Source organism: Epinephelus lanceolatus, chromosome 13 (assembly GCF_041903045.1).
Source record: "Epinephelus lanceolatus isolate andai-2023 chromosome 13, ASM4190304v1, whole genome shotgun sequence".
Taxonomy (NCBI): Eukaryota; Metazoa; Chordata; class Actinopteri; order Perciformes; family Serranidae; genus Epinephelus; species Epinephelus lanceolatus.
In genome coordinates, this window is record NC_135746.1 from 1,772,060 (window position 1) to 1,796,190 (window position 24,131).

Below are 24,131 nucleotides of genomic sequence, written 5' to 3' on the forward strand. Positions count from 1 at the left end.
CGGAGAACTCACATCAAACAAAGGCAAAACAGAACTCCCAGGACACCACATAACTACACTGAGACATAAAATGGGTGCTAAAGACATTTTCTGTAAAAAACAAAACAAAACAAACAACCTGTAATAACATGTTTTAAATAAGTATCTTTACATTTGACAGAGCACACGCTCCAACTTCAAATCTGTCCTAAGCCTGATGGTATAACAACAACCCACTGTTAATGATCCTATGTGTACTTTCTGTTCCTCCAAAGTGATTGGCAGTTATTTTCACATGTTTTGGGAGTGTACCCCAGTGGCTGAGTTTTGGAAGATGGTTGCCTTTAATCTCTCCAAGTTGTTTAAGATCAGATTGCCCTGTTCGCCTGCTACACTCTTTCTGAATGATTTGTCAAGGCTGGGTTTGACACTGGACAAGAGAAGAGCACTGTTGGCTGGACTTACAGCTGCAAAAACTAGTTGCCACACATTGGAATCCTCCACATTAACTCTCTTTTCGAGCATGGGTTTTAACATATTTGGATGTTGTTTATTTGGAGTTGTCGACAGCTAGAGTCCACGGAGCAAAAGAGTCAGCAATAGAGGTTTGGCATTCACTTTGAACTATCCTCTGTGGGTTTCAGGTGTAATATGTGACTGAGGTATGGAGTTCTGGATCCAGGGGGTGGGTGGGTTATATTTGGGACTGTGACTTTTGCTATGACTTTATTGTATGTATGTATGTATATATATATATATATATATATATATATATATATATATATATATATATATATATGTATATATATATTTTTTTTAATTTAGTATTTTTTATTATTATTATTAAATTTTTATTTTATATATATATATATATATATATATATATATATATATATATATATTTTTTTTTTTTTTTTTTAAATTATTTTTATTTTACTTTTTTAATTATTTTATTTTAGTGGTTTATTCATATGTATCTGTATATATGCATATGTATAGGTATGTATGTGAATATATATTTTATGCTCTATTTTTGTAACGTCCATATACCTATCTATATCTTTCTTTAAAATATAACACAAATTTGATCACAAAAAAACAAACAAACAACAACCCACTATTCTGGTGCTCTTCATTTATGCAAAACTCTTCAAGTGTTTGCATAGTGACCAAGTTTTAGTATCATGAAGATAACTGTCAGTGGTGCAGGTAAAGTATTAACAGCATAATTCTTGGCTGTCCTGACAATACGCATTTCTTTTGCATTTCAAGGTTCACAGTTCTTTATTGTCAAATGAACAAAAATTACAAGAACATTGAAAAAATTGGGTCACACGCTCCCTCCAACGATGTATTATATAAGAAGAAGAAGAAGAAGAAGAATTAAATCTAACACGAAGAGCCAAAAAGAGAAAGTTAATGTAAGAATATAAGGATATAAAGTAGTGCAAGTTATAATAACGGATAAAATATGACATAATAAATCATTATTAAGTTATATAAGGTAGCAGCATGGCACATTTCATTTACCGTATAATTTTATTTGTTTATATATTTATTTATAGCTGTAAATTCCGTATTCACCGTGGCTGTGCTCCACAGCAGCCTCCTGCACCGTGATCATTTCCCTCATAACGTGTTCTGATGTCGTGGACAAACCCATCAACTAGAAACATAATTGTGTACGCAGCTGATTCGCTGACACGTCTTTGGCGCCTGGTCATTGGCTACTGTCAAACTAGGCGCGCTGTGATTGGTCGAATAGCGAGAATAGGAAGTGTCGATCAATAGTAGGGGCTTAACATGGGTAGCTAAGTAGTGTCTGGCTAATATAAATCAAAGGATACAGCTGTTGCGTGTCGCTGTTAAACTCGGATGTTTTTGAAGTACCAAGAGCTACTCGGCTACCACATTATTCAACCGAGGATTAACGTCTTTTGCAAATTTTACGCTGTTTGGTTTGTCTTTTTGTGTGGCTAAGTACCATTAGCTTGTTAGCTAGCTACCGTTAAACGTCATTCAGACTGTTACTACGCTGCTAGCGTCGCTTTGCATTGGCATTTGTTAGCTTATTTGACAGCTACAGCAGCCAGAATTAACCAAGTTGTCGCCCAGAGACGACACACTTTAGTTCTGCTGGGTGTGTGTGAGTTTATTTATGCTACAAACAGGGTGACTCAACAGGAACTGGATGTGTGGTGATAGAAATAGCAGCAGCTACAGCTAGCAGACTGTTAGCTTGTCAACATCAACAACAATGGAGTTTAAAAGGTGTTTAAAGACGGCAAGGACGTTTTATGTAGTGACCATTCTGCTGATAGTCTTCGTCAAAGGAACGACCGCTGGTGAGTGTGATTAATATGGTGGTGTGGTTAATACGTGTCTGCGTTTCTTCAACTGTTGCAGGCAGCTGTTTATATTTAGCAAACAGCTTTGTCCATCTCAAGTTTACTCTGTGTTAACTCCTGCCATATTAATACTTTTCAGACGAGGAGCAACACGGGAATGAAGGACCAGAGCTAAAGGTACGTCATGAGCTAGTTGCTATTTGTTTTCAAGTCAACACATCAAGTCCTGAGGTTAAAATACATTAGTTATGTTGGAAATGTAGACATGATGGGAAGCAGACGCCTGATGGTATAAATGCATGGGTTATCTGCTACCTAGTGTCTTCTATGGGTTGAAACTAACATGATTTACAGCCTTAGTCTGTGTTATCATTTGCCTACATGAGATGATGACCAAGCTATTACCTCAAATATATTTTGAATGTAGTTCATCTTAGAAAAAGGAGGAAGTGCTTGATCGTCATCGTAACTTTAACACTGTTAAACTGCAGTTTATCAGTGAGAAAAACAGATCTATCTTGTCCAGGTGCTGGCTCAAAAAAACTGTAATTGTGATTTCCATTTTCCAAAAGCCTCCTCCAAATTGTCGTCTTTATTGCATCAGGAAAATGACAATGTTTTAAACCCAAATTGGCACGGAGCAGCCAAAATGTTTCTGCTCTGTTGCACCTTTTCAGTGCATTTAAGAAGATGTGAGCAGACAACAGCATTGCAAGACATTTGACAGAAATCACTGTTAAGTTTAAAAGAAATCTATATATCACTAATTTTCTGTAACACAGCCATCTGAAGCGTTTGTCTTGGTCAACTGTATTCAGCCTGTTATAATATGCAATGCAGTTTCCCCTCTTTCATCTGTTTCTTAACCATAACTTCTTGTTTACATCTCCAGTCTTACCATGACCCAGACTCTGAAGAGGAAGACGTCCGTCTGGTGTCAGAAATTGTGGCTGGTGCTTCTGTGACCTCTGGTCATGAAGCCCCTCAGCCAGAGGAGGAGAAGAAGCTACCTGGTGAAGGACTGGAGGGAGAGGAGAAGGAGGACCTGCCAGAGCAGCCTTCTCCAGTTGAGGAGAAACCAAAAGAGGGTAAGGACGAAAGTTTAAGCTCAAACAGTGAGCTGTAAATACTTCATGCAGTGCAGCCAGAAACAAAGAACTGGTTATGATGCCCTCAGGTACCTCAAATCTTAAACATGTGTTACTGAATGTTACAGCTGAGTTTTGAGCTTCTCTGTTTTAAACTACAGAACACAGGCGCTGCTTTTTCTTGGCTGTGGTTTGTTTTCTTGGCATATTTATGTGTCTCCAAATGTCTGTGCGAGACAGAGATCACGAGCTGGCATACTGACTGTCAGTGGTGGCAGACTGACTTTTGAGTAGAGTGTTTGCCTGGCCAGTTAAAGCCAGAAATGGATGGAATAGTGGAATATCTATTAGACTACACTGGAAACTGTGGCTCCAAGCATTTCAGCTGTGAAGATTTAATGTTTATAGCATCTTAAAATAAGAAGTTCAGGCTCCCTGCGCAGTACGGAAAACTATGGAGTTTGATTTAAGTCATTTCCAGTTCTGGATTAGTATGGGGAAAAAATTCAGAACTTCTAAAAATAAACTGATCATACAAGCAGACTTTGCCAGTACCACTGTATAAGAGAGTGCAGGTCAGTTGGATGTTGAAAGCAAGTCAAGAAGTATGGCGTGCAGCTGAACGCACAGCTGCCTCAACACCTCACAGCCAGCAAAACAGCTCTGCCCCAAATGCCTTATAACCAAACCAAAGCCAGGCATCTGCAACCAAATTACTCTGAAAGAAAACTGGGCAGTATCTTTGATTTGCATCACAGATAACCAAATATTAATGTTATCTGAACATTAATGAGTTATGCAGTGGTGTTTCTGTGTAAGGAAACTAAACCTTGATGGCTGCGTTACTGTCGTCCATGCACACAGCAAATACACAAGGCCGAACAGACGCCGTGAAAATGACATTATTTCACTTTTTCAACTAATTTATGGTTTTGATTTGTAAAAGAGTCTAAAGATATGGGGGTGGAGACACGATATTATTACTCATTCAGTATGTTAAGGAAACATAATATGAGGACAGAGAGCACTGGTTACGACACTTCCTTTTTGGATGGAGATATTCGACGGTGGAATGTCGTCCAACTTTCTTTGAAGGACTTAAGTTCTCTTTTCTAGTGAATTGTACATGAGCATCCCTTCTGTTGCTGTAGGGGTAGAAGGTATACAGTTGTTTAATTTAAAATGACAAACTCTGAATAACATTTCCCTGTTTTAGTAGAGTAGCTTGAACAAAATGCTGTGCACTGAACTTGTCTGGGTTTGGAGTTAATTGATTTTTATGAGCTGCAGTACGCAGCTACGAGGGCTATCCTGAAGACCAGCTTTGGGGCATTGAAGCTTCCTTGAGAAATATTTAGGATTAATTGAAGCTTGGAGGGGGATGAGAGACAAGAGGACACTTTTTGAAACATCAGTTTTTAGCTGATGCGTCTAAAATGATGTGACAGTTAGACACTTTAGCATGAAGGTCGTAGTTACATTCACCATGATAGCTAGAAATATTAATACTTTACAAGATGGCTGAGCTGATACTAGCTAGGTGTAGATTTGTTATATACCAGTTTCCTTTGGCATATCTGGCACTTGACTTTTTGGGGTTGTCATCTTCGTAAATGTTGAAACTACTCCGGACGTTTTACTTTTTCAACATCATGTTTTTTTTTGTTTTTTGTTTTGTTTTTTTTTTTAGGAGGATGTCAGGTTGACCGTGTTTTTTGATATTTACACGAGGCTAGTCAGGGGAAGAAGTCGGTGCAGCTTTCTTAAAGTGGTCTATAAAGGGTTGCCAGATCTGGTAGAATTTGTTTCCACACCCTGTTAAGGAGAATTTCATCTTTTCCAAATGTAGGTGGTGCATCGCATCCTTCATGAGGGCAGAATGCGCAGGAGTGTGCGTTTGCTTCCAATCTAATAATATCAATCTACTGTACGTGCTAGAAGGGTTTTTTAACATCATGTTTCCGTATCTGTCAGTCACAAAACTGGGCCTGTCACTAAGTTTAAATGTCCTTGTCTGAATAACTAATAACTGATATTGATGCATAATGAATTATGTTGGATTACTATTTCTTAATGCACGGGCAATTTGGGACTGTAATGTCGATTCACATGGCAACAGTTGAAGCATTCGGGTCAGCCCTACTAGCTCCAATCTTCTGGCAGTTATTTGGCAACATAATCACATACTTACTCATAATTTAACATGCACGTTAATGGTTGGATTTTAAAATAATTTATTTACGTAACAAAAATCTAGCTGTTTGTACTCGGATGTCAAACATGGTCTGAAAAATCTACCGAGAAGAAATTGGAGACTGGAAAAGTGTGAAATTTTGAAATGGAAAACATGATGGAACTCTAGGACACCGCCTTTAAGGTCCTGCATGGCTTTAGACAGCATGGCAGGGTTGGTGAGCCGCCGGTCATCTGTTTATAACCTTGTAATGAAGTGAGACTTGAGGTTGAGGCATGCAGTTTCAGAGATTCAACTGTCTGCTCTGAACTTATTTTAATTATTTGATGTTCAAAAACTTCAGAGTTTAGCTCCTTATGAGTCACTGAGGTAAAGATGTTAAGATTCTCATCAAGGTGTCATTTTATTGGTGCATTTGCACAACCTGTTGTCTGAATCTACAACAGCTTCTCAGCTCTGATGGAAGCATGTGTGTTTGATGTTTCTGGCCTGCAGCAGTGATAATCTGTTAGTTTTACTGATTCCTCAATGCCCTCACGTCTTTGCCTTATCTGCAGTCAGTCTTCTTGAGAATGAAGACTATCTTGTTTTATTTCGTGAGCTTTGATGACTCTCGACACGCTGAACCTGTTTTCAGTTCTGCTGACTCTGAGCGAAGCGGCGTGTGGTTTCAGGGCAGCACCAGATTGGATAAATGGTTAAACCCCCTGAGAAATTAACAGCGCCTTGCACCTGTGGTTCCTCTTGCAGTCAGTTACATCATTTTACTTGGGGATTGTTAGTAATTTGCCTGCTGCCATTCTGCATGAGTGGCTGTGTTTTTGAGCTTGTATGAAGACGGGCATTTAGTGACAGTTAGTAAAATTAACAGACTTTGTATGTTTGATGTAAAGTTTTAAATACGTTAGAAAAGAAATAGAAAGAAAATCACAAGAGACGTGCTGACATTTATTTCTGTATGAAATTACACTGTATCCAGTTGTTTTTACTTTATGTGTTATAATGATGTGTTTTCTTTAAATACAGTTCCTGTGGTGAATGGAGGTACGGCCCATGGAGAGCCCTGCATCTTCCCATTCCTCTTCCAGGGGAAGGAGTACTTCGACTGTACCACTGATGGACGGGGTGATGGACGGCTGTGGTGCGCCACAATCTACGACTATGACCAGGAGAAGAAGTGGGGTTTCTGTGAGAGTAAGTCTTTAACTTAATATGTTGGCTGTCATAAGAAGAAGACTTCCCCAAAGCAAATATGACAAACTAGTGACAACCTGTAGACCCCCTTTACACCTCATATTAAAATGGATTTTGGGTGATCATATTGCAGTTGGATAGTGCTTGGTGACATGAAAGTACAGGTGTAAAGGCACCTTCAATGCATTAAGGTCAGACTGTGATCTGATCAGCCAGACTATCAGGAGCGCATTGTGACCATGTTAAACACAAGCGTACATACAGATGGGTGGGAGTACGTGATCGCACATGACTGTCTCTTTCTCATCTGACGCTAACACTGCTGCAGCGTCTCCCTCATCTATAATGCAGTCTCCCCATGGATCACTGTCTTAATAATCAGTAGGCCTGTTTCACCCTCATTGACCTCGTTGTTGCCTTCTCAATCTTGCTGATTGGCTCAGATGTACGTATATAACAAAGAAATATCTGAACCAGCAAGATTTTCTGAAATATAACTTTTGTTTTTACGCTAATATTGTCTCTGAAAATGCAGACAATATCACAATGTGCAACTTGTGTAATTGGAACTTATGTTTTCCGTTCTTATTGCACAAGTTGTTGACAGGTGGGGGCGTTGCCAGTAGAGTCCCTCACGGAGGCTGCAGGGGTTATACTTTACAGGCCAGATTCAAGACGAGTCCAAATGTGTGCTTTCAGTTTGGTCCAACAAAACTATACAAGCGAAACTTGGCACTTCATACCACATCCAAGTCATTTATGAATCGATGGCTAAGCAAATGTTGGAGATGGCTACAACTGCTCTGATTGGATCCCAGTCGGATCATAATGTGGAAACTGAGGACACATTTAAACACCAGATGTTAATGTAAAAGGATTTAAACATAACTAGATACAATCTGTAAAGATGCGTCTTTAATTTAAGACAAATTAAAGATAGATTATGTTTATCGATCATTATTTCCTCGTCAAATAAAAAGCATTTGAAAAAGCTCAACAGCTACTGAAACTGATGATGAAAACCACACTGAGAGCACATCATGGTTTTATTTCCAGAGTTGCTTTCGCCCTTTCTTCTGCCAAAGGTTTATCTGCATGTTCTCATGGTTTCTTCTCTCCTTCTTTTAGCGGAGGAGCAGGCACAGCAGAGGCTGCAGGCCGAGGAGGCTGAGGAGCAGTATCAGACTGTGCTGCGCATGCTCAATGCCACCACCAGGAGGACCCAGAAGAAAGAGTGAGTTTAGACGCTCTGATTTATTCCACTGATTTTATCAACCTGCTTTTCAATCTTCTGTCTTGAAGACGTCTGTGTTTTTTTCTAAGAAGCATTTGGATTTGTTTATTGCAAATGCTGTAATGACAAAAGTGCTGTCATTTTGTTCAAGGAAAAAATAAATGAGCTTGATCCAACCACACTGACGATGGCAGATATTTCCTCTGTTTTTGTTTAAAACATCAGGGCTGTTGGAAGACCACTGAGGTTACACAAGCCAAGAAAGAAGCCAGAAAATTAAAATGTACCCTAAACTAATGTAGCCTTCGGTGTATGAACACTCATCACATGACCTAAAGCTCCTTGTTTACACAGGAAGCAACGTTATCTAATGTGACTGTAAATTTATTTTTTGCATTTTACCACGTGACTCTGCTCAGCACATCCTTATTTGCTTTATATGTCACATCAGTACCTGTTTGTTGTGTACACGTTACTTTTATCATACCCATGTCAGTCTAACTTCACTCATGCCACCTCTGCTTCTCCAACCACTCTCTCAGATTATATGAAAAGCTGCAGAAGGTAGCAGAGAAGGGCCACCAGAAGGCCATGGAGAAGGTGGCGTACGCCATGCTGTTTGGAGACTACATGAACCAGAACGTCACCAAGGCCAGAGAAATGTTTGAGAAGCTCGCCATAGAGGGCTCGCCTAAAGCACAGACGGTAAAGATCCCATCCAAAATGTTAATGTGTCACCCAAGAAAAGACGTTTTGACCTGACGTCTTATCAAACAGCGGATAATTTGTGCTCAGAGAGTCAGTTATGTAACATTATGCTTTGTTGACTTTTACACAGGCTCTTGGCTTCCTGTACGCAGCAGGACTTGGAGTTAACTCGAGTCAGGCTAAGGTACTTTATTTCTTATTCTTTATGACTAAAGTTGTGTCTCTTATTTATTTATTTTTTAATTTAATTTTATATTGTTTTGTTTTATTTTATTTTATTTTAATTCATTTTATTATTTTAGACACCATTGTGACAAATAGGCAAATTAAAAAAAGTAGACAAAAAACCCAGACAACAACAACAACATCAAAAAATCAATAAAATAAAAAACATAAAAAAAATAAATAAAATGGTAAACAGGTTAAGAATATTATCAGTGAGTATATTTGAAATATTATTTTAAGTTATGTCTTACTGCAGGGTTTGCCCAAGGTCCTAAGTACTGGAATACCTTTAAAATAGCCTCTTTTTTAACAGCCATGAACCATGTAATGCTGTCTTATATTTTGACCAATCTTTTGTTCATCATATCATTATAATTAAATTGCTCAGAATCAGAAATCGGTAAGCTTTATTTCTTTTTTAATTATGCCGTGTCACTGACTGTGACTCTCCCTCTCTCTCTTCTTTTCTCTTTGCCTTTATGATGTCCTGTATTTTCTTTGTACTTAAACCCTGGCTAGACCTACAGGCCGATGTTGGCTTGGCTAAACTTAATATGACTTAACTTAATGAGCCGGCTTTTCACTCTGATTTGTTTTCATCTGTCTTCAGCGGTGCTCAAATGTCATAGCTTCCCTGAAACTTAAGTTCCAGCTGGTTTGGTTTCCTCGAGCTACTTACAGATAGTTTTATTTAATTGTTTTTTAAGAACATATATTTATTACATTACTTTTTACAAGCAACACAGAACAAAACAGCTCAGACATGACATGACAAATAAAATGAGTAGTTAAAAATAAGAGAAAAAAAGTGGGCATGACATGCATCACCAACCCTTCTTACCTCCTTCATCCACACAGAGGCAGCAACAAATTAACAAGGTTGGCAAGGGTACAGGAAGACTGCTCTACTGTAATATGGAAGATGACAGTGTATGTCTAATGTGCTATAACTAAGGGTCCCAGGCTTTATACAAAGCCTCTACTGAGGAGTGAAGCATACAAGAGATATATTCACTGGGATCACACTGCATTGTAAGATTTGCCAGATTTAACATTTTTGTTGGAGCAGCAAGATAGTTTTATTTCAAAGATATTTGCTTTTGTTCGTGCTTTTTGTAGCGAGTTGAAAGTTCTGTCTGATATCAGGCAAGCGCAGCGGGGTCTCTCCCTCTCCTCCTGCGCCATGTGCAGGCAGTCAGCAGGTGAAGGGCAGGCAGCAGGAAACCGCTGGTGGAGATGAGTTGTAGTGAGATTCTGTGATAACGTTCACGCTCTCGCTATGAAACTTCAAAGTGCGAGAAAGTGGTGCATTGAAGTAGTATGAACACCGTAGCTCTCATGTCGTTCAAATGCAAATTAGAAAAAAAGAAAATAGAGACATTGATCATTTTTTTATGCTTAGAAAAAATATATTTAAAAATGAACCAGCTGCTTCAAGTTAAGTCTTTGGAAATGAAAAAATGCATGAAAAAGTCATTGAATTTCATTTAGTTGTGCCTGTATAAACCATGTCAGTGTAAATGCACTTTGGACCAAAGCATGTGAAATAATAATGCTATGTTAATGCAGTTTCTTTTTCTGATAAATGTTCACATATTATTCACACTGTGTTCCTCAGGCCTTGGTTTACTACACCTTCGGCGCACTGGGTGGAAACTTGGTCGCTCATATGATTCTGGTGAGTTGATTTTTCTGTCAGTATTACAACAACAAAGATGTTATCACCTTTGCGTCAAAAAAACCTGACATTTCCTCTTCTTGTTTAATCAGGGGTACAGATACTGGGGAGGTGTTGGTGTTCCTCAGAGCTGTGAGTCAGCGCTGACACACTACAGGCTCGTGGCAAATCAGGGTGAGCGTTCACTGCATTTTTAAAATATAATATCCAGGTGTGATGTTTTGGTTCCTCTCGAGCAAATAAACTTATCACAGTTCTTTCTCTTCCACTTGTTTTTGCTCCACTCTGCCCTCCACCGCCGCCTGCAGTGGCCAGTGATGTGTCCCTGACAGGGGGCTCAGCGGTGCAGAGGATCAGGCTGCTGGATGAAGTGGAAAATCCAGGATCTACCAGCGGGATGTTGGAGGAGGACTTGATCCAGTACTATCAATTTTTGGCGGAGAAAGGAGACGTACAGGCTCAGGTAAAAGAATGTTCTGTGTTTAATACATTGATTTCTGCACTGATATTATGAAGTGATTTCACCTTCCCATTCGGCCTGTCATGATAATTACGCTATTGACTTATCATATGATAAACAGGCATGGCTGTGACAACCACTTTTATGTCCTCAGTATTGCCCTTGTGTTTACATGCAGGAGTGTTTACATAAGAATTTCACCAATATTTGAGCCACCATGATGTCAGGGGTTTCCCACCTTCACAAGTCTTGGGCGCAGCGATTAACCCTTTTTGTTCTCTTCACTCCACCTACTTGCGCGAGTCAGAAGAAAAATAAAACAACACTTAAAGACAATAGAGTGTAGCTTCCCGGTAGCCTTCAGCTGCATGTTTGGAGCTGAAGACATACGGTCCTGGTTGTCGTTAGCTTGCCGGCCCCTAGCAACAAACCAAAAAAGTCATTGTCGTTTTACCCTCCAAGAACAATAATAATAATAATAATAATAAACTTTATTTATATAGCACTTTTCAAAAAAACAAGTTTACAAAGTGCTTCACAAACTTAAAAACAAAATACACAATTCATCCCAGTATTACACGATCAAAAATAAACAGAGTCACTTCAGTCACAAGTCTGGATCTGGGGACCAAAAGTAACAGCTGGTCAGCAGACCTGAGAGTGTGAGGAAGGGTGTAAGGGCTAAGGAGATCAGAAATGTAAGATGGGGCGAGGTCGTTCAGGGACTTAAAAACAAACAATAAAATTTTAAAATCAATTCTGAACACCACCGGTAACCAGTGCAATCAGGCCAGAATAGGGGAGATGTGCTCATACGTCGGGTTTTTGTTAGAACTCTAGCTGCAGTGTTTTGAATAAGTTGAAGGCGGTTGATGGATTTCAGTGGCAGTCCGGTAAATAAAGAGTTGCAATAATCTAAGTGGCTAGAAACAAAAGCATGGATTAGGGTTTGAGCATTACTGAATGAAAGAAAGGATCTAATTTTGGCGATATTCCTGACTGATGACTGACTTAGTGATATTGCTAAAATGTTTCGAAAAACGCAGATCTGTGTCAGAGATTACCCCTAAATTTCTAGCCTCATGAGTGCACTGTAATCCTAATGAAAATAAAATCTGGGTTACAGAATCTCTGTGCGGTTTAGGTCCAAACACCATCACTTCAGTCTTATCGTTGTTCAACATAAGGAAGTTGCTGGACATCTAGGCTTTAATGTCTGTGAGACAGGCTGTGAGTATGTTAACTGAGGTGAGGTCTGATGGATTTATAGATAGGTATATTTGAGAATCATCAGCATAAAAATGGAAAGAGATGTTGAAATTGCGAATAACCTGACCTAGTGGTAACATATAGAGTGAAAAAAGTAAAGGGCCAAGAATCGATCCTTGGGGAACACCACAGGTAATGTTAGCATAGCTAGAGAGGGCTAACTGCAGTGTTCCTGAAGCTTTGCTAAGCTTGTCTATTAATCATAAGAGGCATCACTTGGTTTTGGTTTTGCCAAATATTGTATCAAGTCTCAACCTCTGGGGCTGAAAAAAGACGCCAAGTGCCAAAAAGTGCAGTTCCTTGAATGGCCACTTGAGGCTGTCTCCAAAGGCCAGTCAGCTGACATAAACCACCATGTTAAAATGCCCACCTTAACAGTAGAAATAATCATGTTTACAGCCAGTTGGAATTGTCATAACTCACCGGTTTACATTTTATTAAGGCTTAAACGGGCACTGTGTAGGAATTTCACCCATCTAACGTTGAAATTATATATTGTATTCAAACAGATAGCGCACTCTAGCGCCTCACTGTTTCAAATGCGTATTGCAACAACAGTAGCTGCTGTGTACCAAAAAGCTATGATAACATTGATGAAAGCATGTCATCTGATACTTCATGGAGTATTCATTCAGGCTGCTACACAGACACACGCGACGCCAGTTGACAAACCCCCTCCTCACCATGCTGGCTGTTTTTACAACGTAGGACTGTTGGGGCGGGTGTAAATCGACACAAACCAATCACGTCTTGTCTTTTGACAGCTGACAAGTGGCTAAACCTCACACACCTCATCCCTCTCCTCGCAACACTGCGTCGCTAACAGCTGTGAGCCGCTGTTAGCTGTGATTCTCCTTCAGCAGCTCTCTCCACCTGGGAAAGGCTACCCCGATGTTGACCCTCGTTTTTTGAAATCGCCGGTCACGCTGCCTTTTTGCCTTTTTTCAAATGCACCGGCACTTGTGACTAGCCTGCTTGCTGCTGCTTTTCGTCACTCTACCTGCAGGCGGAAACCAGAAACCGACAATTGCCTTGTGTATGAATGGTGCTATATAAATAAAATTGCCTTGCCTTGCCAAGTGAAAACGCAAAAGGCAATTCCGTATTTCTCAAGTATGTCCCTATACGTACCTTTATTTTCAAGATGGCGCACGTACATGATGAGACACTGGTTGCAATATATATGTAAATGAGAATTTCGGAGCTTACAGACATACTTAGATACGCTGATGGAGGTAAATACACATGTGCTAGGACACACTTTTGACTGCAAAATTTGTTTGTCTCAACTGAAATTGTTACACATAGTGCCTTTAAAACGGCCTACATCTGAGGGGGGTCCACTTGAGGCAGGCTGTCTACAAGGCGTCGCCACTGTTTATGTGTCAAATCCACCCTGTCAACCAAATATGGTCTCTTTTGACTTTTTGGTAAAAACCAAGATGGTGTAAGCCAAAATGCTGCACTCAAGGTTTCAAAACAGCAGTCCACAAACCAGTAGGTGACATCATGATAGTCCCGTCCATTATTTGATACGGTATGGTCTCAAACTGAGTCATTTTAGGCTCCCCTTATAAAGGCACCTTACTTTTATATAGACATTCTTATATATATTAACAGGTGTTAACTACTTAAAAAATATGTCACATATTTTTTTCATATTCTAATTTCAATGTCTGGATATTCTTAAGAATTAAAAGGCCTTTGCTCTCTGAAAGATTGTGCTTTAATTATGATGCTACTATCATCATATCAGTGGCATGAAATGGTCTCAAAATGAAAATAAAATTGTTTGTCACTGCTTTTCTGAAACAACAAAAGTAGTTATCGTGACAGGCCTCGTTGCCATGCAGTAAATCTATCTGCGTCATATACCACATGTATAAAGTATCAATCTGACATGTAATCTGCATATTTATAATACTTATCATGTGTCACTGAAGTTAACTATGTTCTTTGTTTCCCCTGATAGGTGGGGTTAGGTCAGCTCCACCTGCATGGAGGACGTGGAGTAGAACAGAATCATCAGGTGACCTTTTATTTCAAAGATTAATTCTAAGTACTGTGTTCTTGTGATTGTAGTTTACACTCTTAAATATGCTCCTGATGCTTCTCATCCAACAGAGGGCGTATGACTACTTCACCCAGGCTGCAAATGCGGGGAACACACACGCTATGGCTTTCCTCGGCAAGGTGGGTGACACGACTGTCATTCCTTTTGTCTCTCTGTTCTTTGGTGGGAAAGATGTTAAACACTGTACTAAGATAGTTTTATTACAGTTCTTTCTGTTTACACTGATAAGTTTTCTGAACATTGCCCCCTACTTAAAACAATCTAATTAGTAGTGTATATTTGAATGTGATATTTTCACCCATCTGTTTCACAGCTCTGTTTGTAAACATTATAAATATGTCGCCCATACTGTGTGAGAACTTGGGAGAAGCAGTGAGTTGGAGAGCAGAGAGATGGTCTAAATTAATTCCAAAATAAATAAAAGCCAATGATTCTTTTGGCATTGCTGTTTTAACAGAGGGCGGTGCAGTGCATTGATTAAGACAGTGCATCAGGTTTTTGATATGTCAATCCTTCTGTCCTTCAGATGTACTCAGAAGGCAGCGAGTATCTTCCTCAGAACAACGAGACAGCCCTGCAGTACTTTAAGAAAGCCTCTGACTTGGTAAGAATGAAGCTGTAGACTAAGAATTTTCCTAGTCGACCAACAGTTGTCATTCAGGTCCATCAGTGGACCAACAGTCGTCATCAGGGTCCATCAGTGGACCGACAGTCCTCATCAGGGTCCATCAGTGGACTAGTCTCCTGCATGTTTCTGATATGAATGTAATGATTAAATGATATATTTTGGTGGTTTGAGTTGAAGGTGTGAGAAAGAATAGTATCAGTAACATTGTTAACACTGTGCTACATTACAGAGAAATACAAACCGTACTAATGAACCTTCATTAATATAGGCCTATATTTTATCTCCAAGTGCACGTCACACACTGAGCGAGCCGCCTGTTAATGACGCTGTGGGCTAATGGGCATGTAGCTACTTCCATGTTTCACATGATACGTCATGTTTGTAGTCGACCAATGAAGATGAGTTTACATATCACCTTGGGTTCGTCCTTCACCTTCTCAAAATGATCCCACACTTTGGATTTCCTGCCCGACATGTTATTAACTAGCCTGTGGAATAACCGCAGGTACCAGCCCTGGGAATTAACCTGACGAGGACACTTCCTGTGTCTGTCCTTTCAAAGTAAAGTCACACATGCTCCAGTCATATAGGTTTGGATTTATTTTGACAAGGCGCAGCTCCTGATAGATTCCCTTTTTTTTTGGTTTGTTTTTCTGCAGCCGAGTGACCAATGAATTCTTGTCGACTAATGTTTGGTCCACTATCAGGGGGCAGCCCTAGTATTCATGGATTTTTTTTTTTTTTTTTAAGTAACCCTGAAGTATTATTTTGTGGTAATATTGACTTTATCAGGGTTGACTGAAATGATGATGACTTGACGTCATCATCATCATCATCATCATGACGTATCATCTGAAACATTTTGCGGTCACCATAGGTAATTACACATCCTCAAAAACTCAGATTACCTGTGGTGTACCACAAGGTTCAATTTTAGGTCCAATTTTATTTTCTATTTATATGCTTCCGCTCAGTCAGATCATCCGCGGCCACAACGTGGCTTTCCATTGTTATGTGGACGACACACAGACATACCTCCCACTGAGACCGGATGACCCAAGAAGCCTAGCTGCTGTGTTAGATTGTCTCAAGGATATCAACTGTTGGATGGCCCAAAACGTTCTTCAACTCAATAACTCCAAATCCGAAATCATACCGTTCACTCCCCTAAACTCCACCAGTCCCATTGAAAATAGCCTTGGTCCCCTGTCTGTTAATGTCAAGTCCGCAGCCAGAAACTTAGGAGTAATATTCGATCCAGACCTCAACTTCCAACCTCATATCAATAAAGCTGTCCAGGCCTGCTTCCATCAGTTAAGAACTATCTCCAAAATCAAACCCATGCTCCCACATTCTGACTTAGAAAAAATAATCCACGCATTCATCTTCTCCAGACTCTATTACTGTAACTCACTCCTCTCTGGCATAAACCATAAATCACTCTCCCGCCTCCAACTGGTCCAGAACGCAGCAGCTAGGCTTCTGACTGGTTTTAACAGACGACATCACATCACCCCAATCCTGGCTTCCCTCCATTGGCTCCCTGTGCGTTTTAGAATTGATTTTAAGATTTTACTGATCACTTTTAAAGCCTGTCTGGGTCTGGCCCCAAGTTACATAGCAGAAATGTTGACCCCATATGAGCCAGTACGCAGCCTTAGATCCTCGGGCAGGGCCCTCCTGGCCGTTCCAAAGTCGAGACAAATCTAAAGGCGACCGCGCTTTTTCCACCAGGGCCCCTCGACTTTGAAACGACCTGCCTGAGGAGATAAGGCTTGCAGAATCAGTAACATCTTTAAAATCTCTTCTTAAAACCCATTTTTATAGACTTGCCTTTATGTGATGTTGTCTTTTTATTTATTCTTTTTATTTATTCTTCTTTTTATTTATTTTATTCTATTCCTTTTAATTGTTTATTCTTTGTTATTCTATTGTCATTATGCAGTGTTGTCTTTTTATCCTTCTATTCGTTTGTTTCTAGTATTTAGAAATAATAGTTTAATTGCCTTTATTGTTCTTATCTCTTAACATTCTGTCTTTATCATTCTGTCTGTTTTGCTTAACCTGACTGTTTTGACTCTCTGTTGCTATAGATATCCTGCATTTGCTTTGTTTGTCAAAGCACTTTGTAAACTTTTGTTTTTAGAAGGTGCTGTATAAATAAAGTTATTATTATTATTATTATTATTATTATTATCATTACCATATCATCACTGATCTTGCTAAAGTCACTGTCAAGTTCATTTATTTTGTTGTTGGCATCATCCACATTCTTACGTCTACCATCCGCTGTGATACTGCAATTTTCTTGACCTGAAAGAACCCAAATATCCTGGAAGCCAAGGCTGAGAGCAGTAACTACACTTACTGTGCTTTGCTTTAGGTTTTGTAGTTCCTGCAGGTTTTGCACCCTATTTTCTTCAGAGCAGAACGAATTTCGGGGAATTTCGTCACAAGATAAAACAAATATCTGAAGGTTTAATTTCAGTCGTAATTTACTGTTGACGAACATTGTTACTACAGCTAGCCTTTGTAGAGCAGAATACTTTGGTTGCAGTCTGTTTTACTGACTCACTGCTTTTCTTCTAAACCCAGGGTAACCCAGTGGGACAGAGCGGCCTTGGCATGGCCTATCTATATGGAAGAGGTGTCCCTGTGGTAAGACTCCTCCACACACTGCACTCCTTTTTAAAATGCATGTCTACTCTCAGACCCATTTTTATTTTGCAGCCTACTCTGTGCCTGTCTGGCAGATTCAGTTTTTGGCAGAGGGAATATAGATAATGTGAAATTAGGAGTAAGGCAAAATTAAAATTCCCAGGACAGTGGTTTGGTGTACGAGGCTGATAGAGCGTCTCCCTCATGCTGGAATCAGAGCAGCCGTTTGAAGATGTGTTTTGTGTCTTCAGAACTATGAGCTGGCACTGAAATACTTCCAGAAGGCAGCAGAGCAGGGCTGGGTGGACGGACAACTCCAGCTGGGCACCATGTATTACAGTGAGTGTTTAGGGCTGAGTGTGTCTCTGTATGTGCGTGGTGTGTGCTCGTGGTACACAGTGTGTCACGGCCTCCTCCTGTCATAGTTTCTCCTCTTGCCTTGTTGTCTGTCTGGTAAATATTGTAACTGCATCTGGAGATTTGATTCGCCTTTCACCAGCCCTGAATCTCTCTTCCTCTTTTTTTCTTCACACACTCTCATTTCCTTCGACTTGAACACATCTTTTCTCCTGTATTTGATTCACAGTTTTTGTCTCTCTTCTTCCTGTCGCTCCTCAGATGGCATTGGTGTGAAGCGTGATTACAAGCAGGCGCTTAAATTCTTCAACCTGGCCTCACAGGCAGGTCACATCCTGGCCTTCTACAACCTGGCCCAGATGCACGCTACTGGTACTGGTGTGATGCGCTCCTGCCACACTGCTGTGGAGGTGAGACACCCTGAAGCTGCTGCTCCATTCTCTTTATGACATCCGTGTACGCCACTGTTCCATAGACCCAGTTCTTACGTGTGTCAAACTGTGTGTCTGTGTCTTTGCTGCAGCTTTTCAAGAACGTGTGTGAACGTGGCCGCTGGTCAGAGCGTCTCATGACGGCCTACGGCAGCTTTAAGGAGGGCGAGACAGATGCTGCGCTGGTCCAGTATCTGCTGCTGGCTGAGCAGGGCTACGAGGTGGCTCAGAGCAACGTGGCCTTCATTCTGGATCAGAGTAAGAAACACCGTGACGTTACAGTCGTGACAGGAAGGAAAGAAAGTGTTTTAAAGTGAAAAGCACATTATTTAAATGCCAGGAAACATTTGGGGGGGGGGGGGGGGGCATGAAAACAAGGTTTTCTTGCCCATTGTTTAGACGGTGAGCACGTCAGATGTATTTGTTGCTTACGTGTTTCATGCAACAGGTATGCTCTCATTTTAATCTATGCATTTGCATTTCAGCTGCGTCTTTCTGACGTGTTTATTTGCGCTTCAAGTCTATGTTTTTGACTCCACGTACATAAACCTGAGGTTGATACCTGATTAAACTTTTATCTTTTCCTATTATCTGACCTTGGTCCTTGATTTGATTCATTCTGACGCATCTTCTCTCCTTTATTTCTTCCTTTCTACTGAGTCTGTTGTGTAATCCTCATCTTAATGCGTAAAGCATTTTGAAAAGTGATATAGAAAGTTTTCTGTCATGTTTTTTTTTTAATCCTCTCTCTCTCTGACTTTATCAAAGCCTTTAGGATTATGAGGCGGAGACATTAGTATGAGATCCTCACTTCATGGAGGAAAACTGCAGAGACAGTGTGGTTGCTCCTTTGCTGCTCGACACTTTGAAATGCCTGAATAAGACAGAGCCAGTGTAGACTGTTGTTTCTGTGTTAAGTGAATGCTGCCTTAACGTCAGCCTGACGCTAACATCGTGTTTGCGGTCTAGACACAGGGTTAGCGTCACAATCAGCATAAGTCTCTTCAGTTCTTTGTAAACAATAGCAAAACTGATCTAATGAAACAAATTTGGAGAAAAAGTCTTGTGTCTTTTGTTATGCATATTTCCCCAAAGAATTGACAAACCACCAACTTCGTAAGCAACATGCTAACCTTTGAATGTTGTTTTGTGTCTGTGTTGTAACAAACAGAAGGAGCAAAAATCTTCAATGAGAATGAGACCTACCCTCGTGCTTTACTCCACTGGACGAGAGCTGCAGCACAAGGTCAGTCCATCACACACACGTTTTTATTTTGGCCTTTTTCTTTAAAGCAGGAATCCGTCTGTGATTGGTTACAGAAGTAAAAGTAGTTGAATTAAGCTGCTAAAACCTTCTGCTTGCATTAAAAGTTGATGCGTATAATTCTCACCCGCAGGTTACACTGTGGCAAGGATAAAACTAGGGGACTACCACTTCTACGGCTACGGGACAGATGTGGACTATGAGACGGCGGTCATCCACTACAGACTGGCTTCAGAGCAGCAGCACAGTGCCCAGGCCATGTTTAACCTGGGTTACATGCATGAGAAGGGTCTGGGAATCAAACAGGTGAGCACAGTCACATGTAAGGACAAAAACCCACTAACATCTGGCTTCTGTATTTGATGGGAAAGGTTACAATCTGCATTTACTTTGGGGACAGATGACCCCGTCCGTCTCCATCCAAGCAGCGCTCAGACTTTGTTTCAAATTGATCCGCACCAAGGTTGAAACTGAGAGTTAATTAGTATGAGATATATTTTAAAAGAAGTAACCACTGTGACATTTTCACTGGCCGTCATGCTGCTTTCTGCTATTTACTAACCTGTTTTCTGGTCATTTGTGACGCCTAATGTGACACACAAGTACACACTAACACAGGAGGTGTAATCATCTACGACAGAGCTCCACAGCTCTGGTCTCCAGGCAGTGGAAAGGAGTCTACAGCCTTTTTTAGTGGGTTTTCCCACATTTAAAAACCTGCATATAATTTTAGTGGAAAAAGTGCATTAAACATCAGCTTGCTCTTAACCTTTGACTCATGTCCACTTAGTCACATTGATTTTTAAATGCAGAGTATGGTTAATGGTCTCTGGACTGATCTGGATTCAGAGTTGTTCCATGTGGTTCTGCAGGACATCCATTTAGCCAAGCGTTTCTACGACATGGCCGCTGAAGCCAGCCCTGATGCCCAGGTCCCGGTTTTCTTGGCCCTGTGCAAGCTGGGCCTGATTTACACTCTGCAGTACCTGCAGGATCTTAATGTGAGTACTACGTCTTTAATGCTCGAGCTGGAGTGGTGACAATTTGGCTTTGAGATAGAAACTTTGAGTTGTAATTCAACAAAGTTAAAAGCATCACAGAGCTGAAATGAATCATGTGTGTCTTTGTCTTCCATCCTCTCTCCCTCTTTGGCTCCTGTCAGTTAAAAGAGCTGATTTCTCAGGTGGACCTGGACCAGCTCCTGGGCCCGGAGTGGGATCTCTACCTCATGACCGTCATCGCCCTGCTGTTAGGCACAGTCATCGCCTACAGGCAGCGCCAACACCAGATCATAGTTCCCCCTCGCCCACCTGTCCCAGCCCCGGCCCCTGCGCCCCCTCCTAGACCACCTCAGGAACAGTCACAAGCCCCGTCTGAGCCCCAGGGTCAGGGAGAGACACAAGCCCAGGATCCAGCCCAGGAGGAAGAGGAGCAGCAGTGAGAGGAAGCCAGACGCAGTGAGGGCAGTAAAAGACAGACGAGGCTCTGCCAGCCCGCCCCCGGGGAGTGGCCGGTGCTTACCAGCTGAATACCTGCTAGTTTGAGCACCTCTCCGGCTCCACATGCTAAAAGAAGACTAAGATGGCTGCTGAACTGTGCAGTCTCACACCTCCCTTTCTCCATTTAAAACATGCTGATCCTGTGCTGAAGAGAGACAGTGGGGGCGTTTATGGACAGTGGTACAGAGCACAGCGTTAAGAGGATAACACGGACTTGGGACTTGCTAGTCTGTGACTCAGGATACTGCCAGAAGCACCCGTGTCCTCACAGTGGAAACAGCCTTGTGTTTGCCAGATCAAATGCATTTTTGGACTTGACTAATCAACATAGTCAACATAGTTGGATTCTAATATGTGCGTTAGTTTCTTCTCACTCTCCCTTTTTGAGAAAATCACACTCAGTGGAACTGCTTCCATCCTGATTTAGCGCAGTATTTAGAGGAAAAAAAGCAGACAGAAAAAAAAAATGACTTCAAATAATTTTATTAGCTGCCCCCGGTCGGAAGAGAGTCATGTGTTTGCACGTTTTCTTTGATCATTTTCAGACTTACATTTTAGGCACTTTTTTCAGATTCTTGAGTGAACAAATTTTTCCATACATTTTTGCATTAATTAGTTATTTGTTCAGGGGAAATGTCAGGTCAATATCTTTTCTCATAACTGCAATACACTGAGAAAGATTCATTAAACATTGGTAACAGTGCTTAAATCTACTGTACCTAAGCCATGTTGTGTCATCAGTGTGAGAACAAGAAAGCTGTTCCTTGAATCCACAGAAAGCTGTTCTGGATAGGGGTGGGTGATGCCACTAAATCTGGTTTTGATCCAACACCAAGTGATGTAGGGTCAGAATCACAAATACTAGGGATGCCAGATACAGATAGCTGACCCTCGTTTGAACTGACCATAGAGTGGTGCAGGAATGAGTCCTAAAACCCAGAAGGGAATTAGCATTTTAGCACTCCTGGTTTTGGTTAGATGCCTGAAACAAGGTCTGTGGTTCACACAAGCTTATGAGACCTTCATATTTTGTAGTACAGCGTAACAAACTGTCAGTAAATACCCCTTATCGTACATTTTGAAGCCTTTACGTGTCTTTAAAAAGTCAGTTGCTAGCATTAGCTTTTTTCTTCTGGTGACTGCATTTATGCTTAAAAAATATCACAAGAGTAGTGTTTGTTTGGCGAGATTATTTTGCTGAACAAAAACATTGTTAGAATCAAACTTATTTACTGCAATAATCCAAAATCCAATGGAGAAATCCTGTAGGCTCTTTGTCAAGGGAATCAGTGCGCTGCTGCTGCTGCTGTTAGCTAATAAGTAGGGGTGGTGGGGGCTGAGCATGACTTTTTTTTGTTTGTTTGTTTTTGACTTTTTTAAATGTGTAAAATCTCATTTCATTGTAGAGCTGCGTGCAAAGTTTTGCTTCGCCCAGCGCCTCCTTTCCCCTCTCTATCTTGGCACTACTGCTGCTGGAGTTTGAGCTCCACGCCAGGGATGCTTAGAGTCCTCCTGCCCTGCACACACGCACAGTGACAGGGCTAACTGTTAGCATCACACAGCTAACGTTACCTAACAAGTTTAACAACCAAATCAAGCTGTTTCGGTGTCAGTGTGAGTTTGTCGGGACCGTTTAATGGCTCGGTGTCAGATGTTACCGCTGCTGCTGTGTTAGCTCCTGCTACCCGGGCAGAAGTTGAACGGACCGCTCTGATTCCGGTTCACCTCTGCCTCTGTGTGTTTAACTCGCTGAGGCGTGCTCATGTCCCTGGAGCAACATCATGATGATGGTGTCGACTCCAGTCTGGGCAGCAGCAGCAGCCTCCATTGTCTCATCATCTCCCCCCGTAGTGCCAGTATATCCGAATAAACATTACCTTCCCAAACTGATATCAATACATTTGATCATTAAAGCATATCTCAATCTGCTAAAGTAACAGCTAAAAATGACCAATTACAGTTTAAAAATGTCAAATTAACCTATGCTGAGGATCCTATTTGACTAAAATATTATTTTCACTACTGTATACCTGGATATTCTTTACTTGAGCCTCTGTCAAACGACTCTACCAGCATCTCCCTCCTCCTGCCTTCTTTTCTGTTGCAGCTCCAAGTTCTCTTTCTTGTTCTTTATTATTTGTTCAGCCATCACTACAGTTGCGTGTTGATTTAAACTAGTCGCAGTGTGCTGTATGTTTGAGTGCACACAATACGACAACAGCAGTGAAGGAGCGAAGAGTACGTGCACTGGATGTGTTCATGAAACGGAACAACGGTTTTACTCCTGAAATACAACTGATCCTTTACTTTGGTATCGATCCCATCGAGGCTGGAATTGATCTTCAGTATCTGTAGATATTTTGGTATCACCCCTAGTTCTGGATAGACATTTAAGTTTGAGCACACTGGTTGTTTGTTACATTTTCAACAAGACAAAGAACGCGAAGCTGCTCAAGTCAGAGTCACTAAGCTGTCACCGAATCCTCATCCCTGATGCAGATCCTGTTTTAAAATTCATACAGACGTTTCTGTCACTCCCCATGCACAGCGAGAGCAGAGTGCACAAGCTTTTTAAACTTTAATCTGAAGAGAAAACGTCAGAAAAACAGATGTGTGTGTGATGTATACAGTCCAGTGACAGAAAGCAGAGAACAGTTTTTGAAGATGTTCTATATGTTTGTGTGATATCTTTCCATCATCAGGCTTTGATTTCATTCTAGTGTTTTGTATCTCTACAGTTCCTCTCATCCGCCTTTTTTTTTTTTTAGTTTATTAAGCTTTGTGTCAGCTGAGGCAGAAATTGGAGCAGCCTTAAAAAAAGCAGCGCCTCAAACTCTACACTG

At 40.9% G+C, this 24,131-nt stretch overlaps 1 protein-coding gene across 1 annotated transcript; it reads left to right on the forward strand.

Annotated features, from left to right (window-relative positions):
- The first annotated feature begins 1,747 nt into the window (after positions 1-1,747).
- LOC117270830 (SEL1L adaptor subunit of SYVN1 ubiquitin ligase) lies at positions 1,748-22,359 on the forward strand. The gene is made up of 21 exons (XM_033648739.2): positions 1,748-2,324; positions 2,467-2,504; positions 3,220-3,415; positions 6,636-6,803; positions 7,932-8,037; positions 8,580-8,742; positions 8,876-8,929; positions 10,589-10,648; positions 10,741-10,822; positions 10,957-11,111; positions 14,350-14,406; positions 14,502-14,570; positions 14,978-15,055; positions 17,675-17,737; positions 17,989-18,076; positions 18,356-18,504; positions 18,618-18,783; positions 19,697-19,771; positions 19,923-20,095; positions 20,662-20,790; positions 20,952-22,359. The coding sequence occupies exons 1-21, from the start codon at positions 2,237-2,239 to the stop codon at positions 21,228-21,230; spliced, it is 2,436 nt and encodes an 811-aa protein (XP_033504630.2). The 5' UTR covers positions 1,748-2,236; the 3' UTR covers positions 21,231-22,359.
- The last annotated feature ends 1,772 nt before the right edge of the window (positions 22,360-24,131 follow it).

What these genes read in the sequence shown, in the direction of transcription:
- LOC117270830 (XM_033648739.2), top strand. Translation starts at nt 2,237, where the DNA reads ATGGAGTTTAAAAGGTGTTTAAAGACGGCAAGGACGTTTTATGTAGTG. An exon ending in GCTCGCCTAAAGCACAGACG is followed by an intron (nt 8,743 to 8,875) that starts GTAAAGATCCCA and finishes ACTTTTACACAG; the next exon opens with GCTCTTGGCTTCCTGTACGC. An exon ending in TTAAGAAAGCCTCTGACTTG is followed by an intron (nt 15,056 to 17,674) that starts GTAAGAATGAAG and finishes TTCTAAACCCAG; the next exon opens with GGTAACCCAGTGGGACAGAG.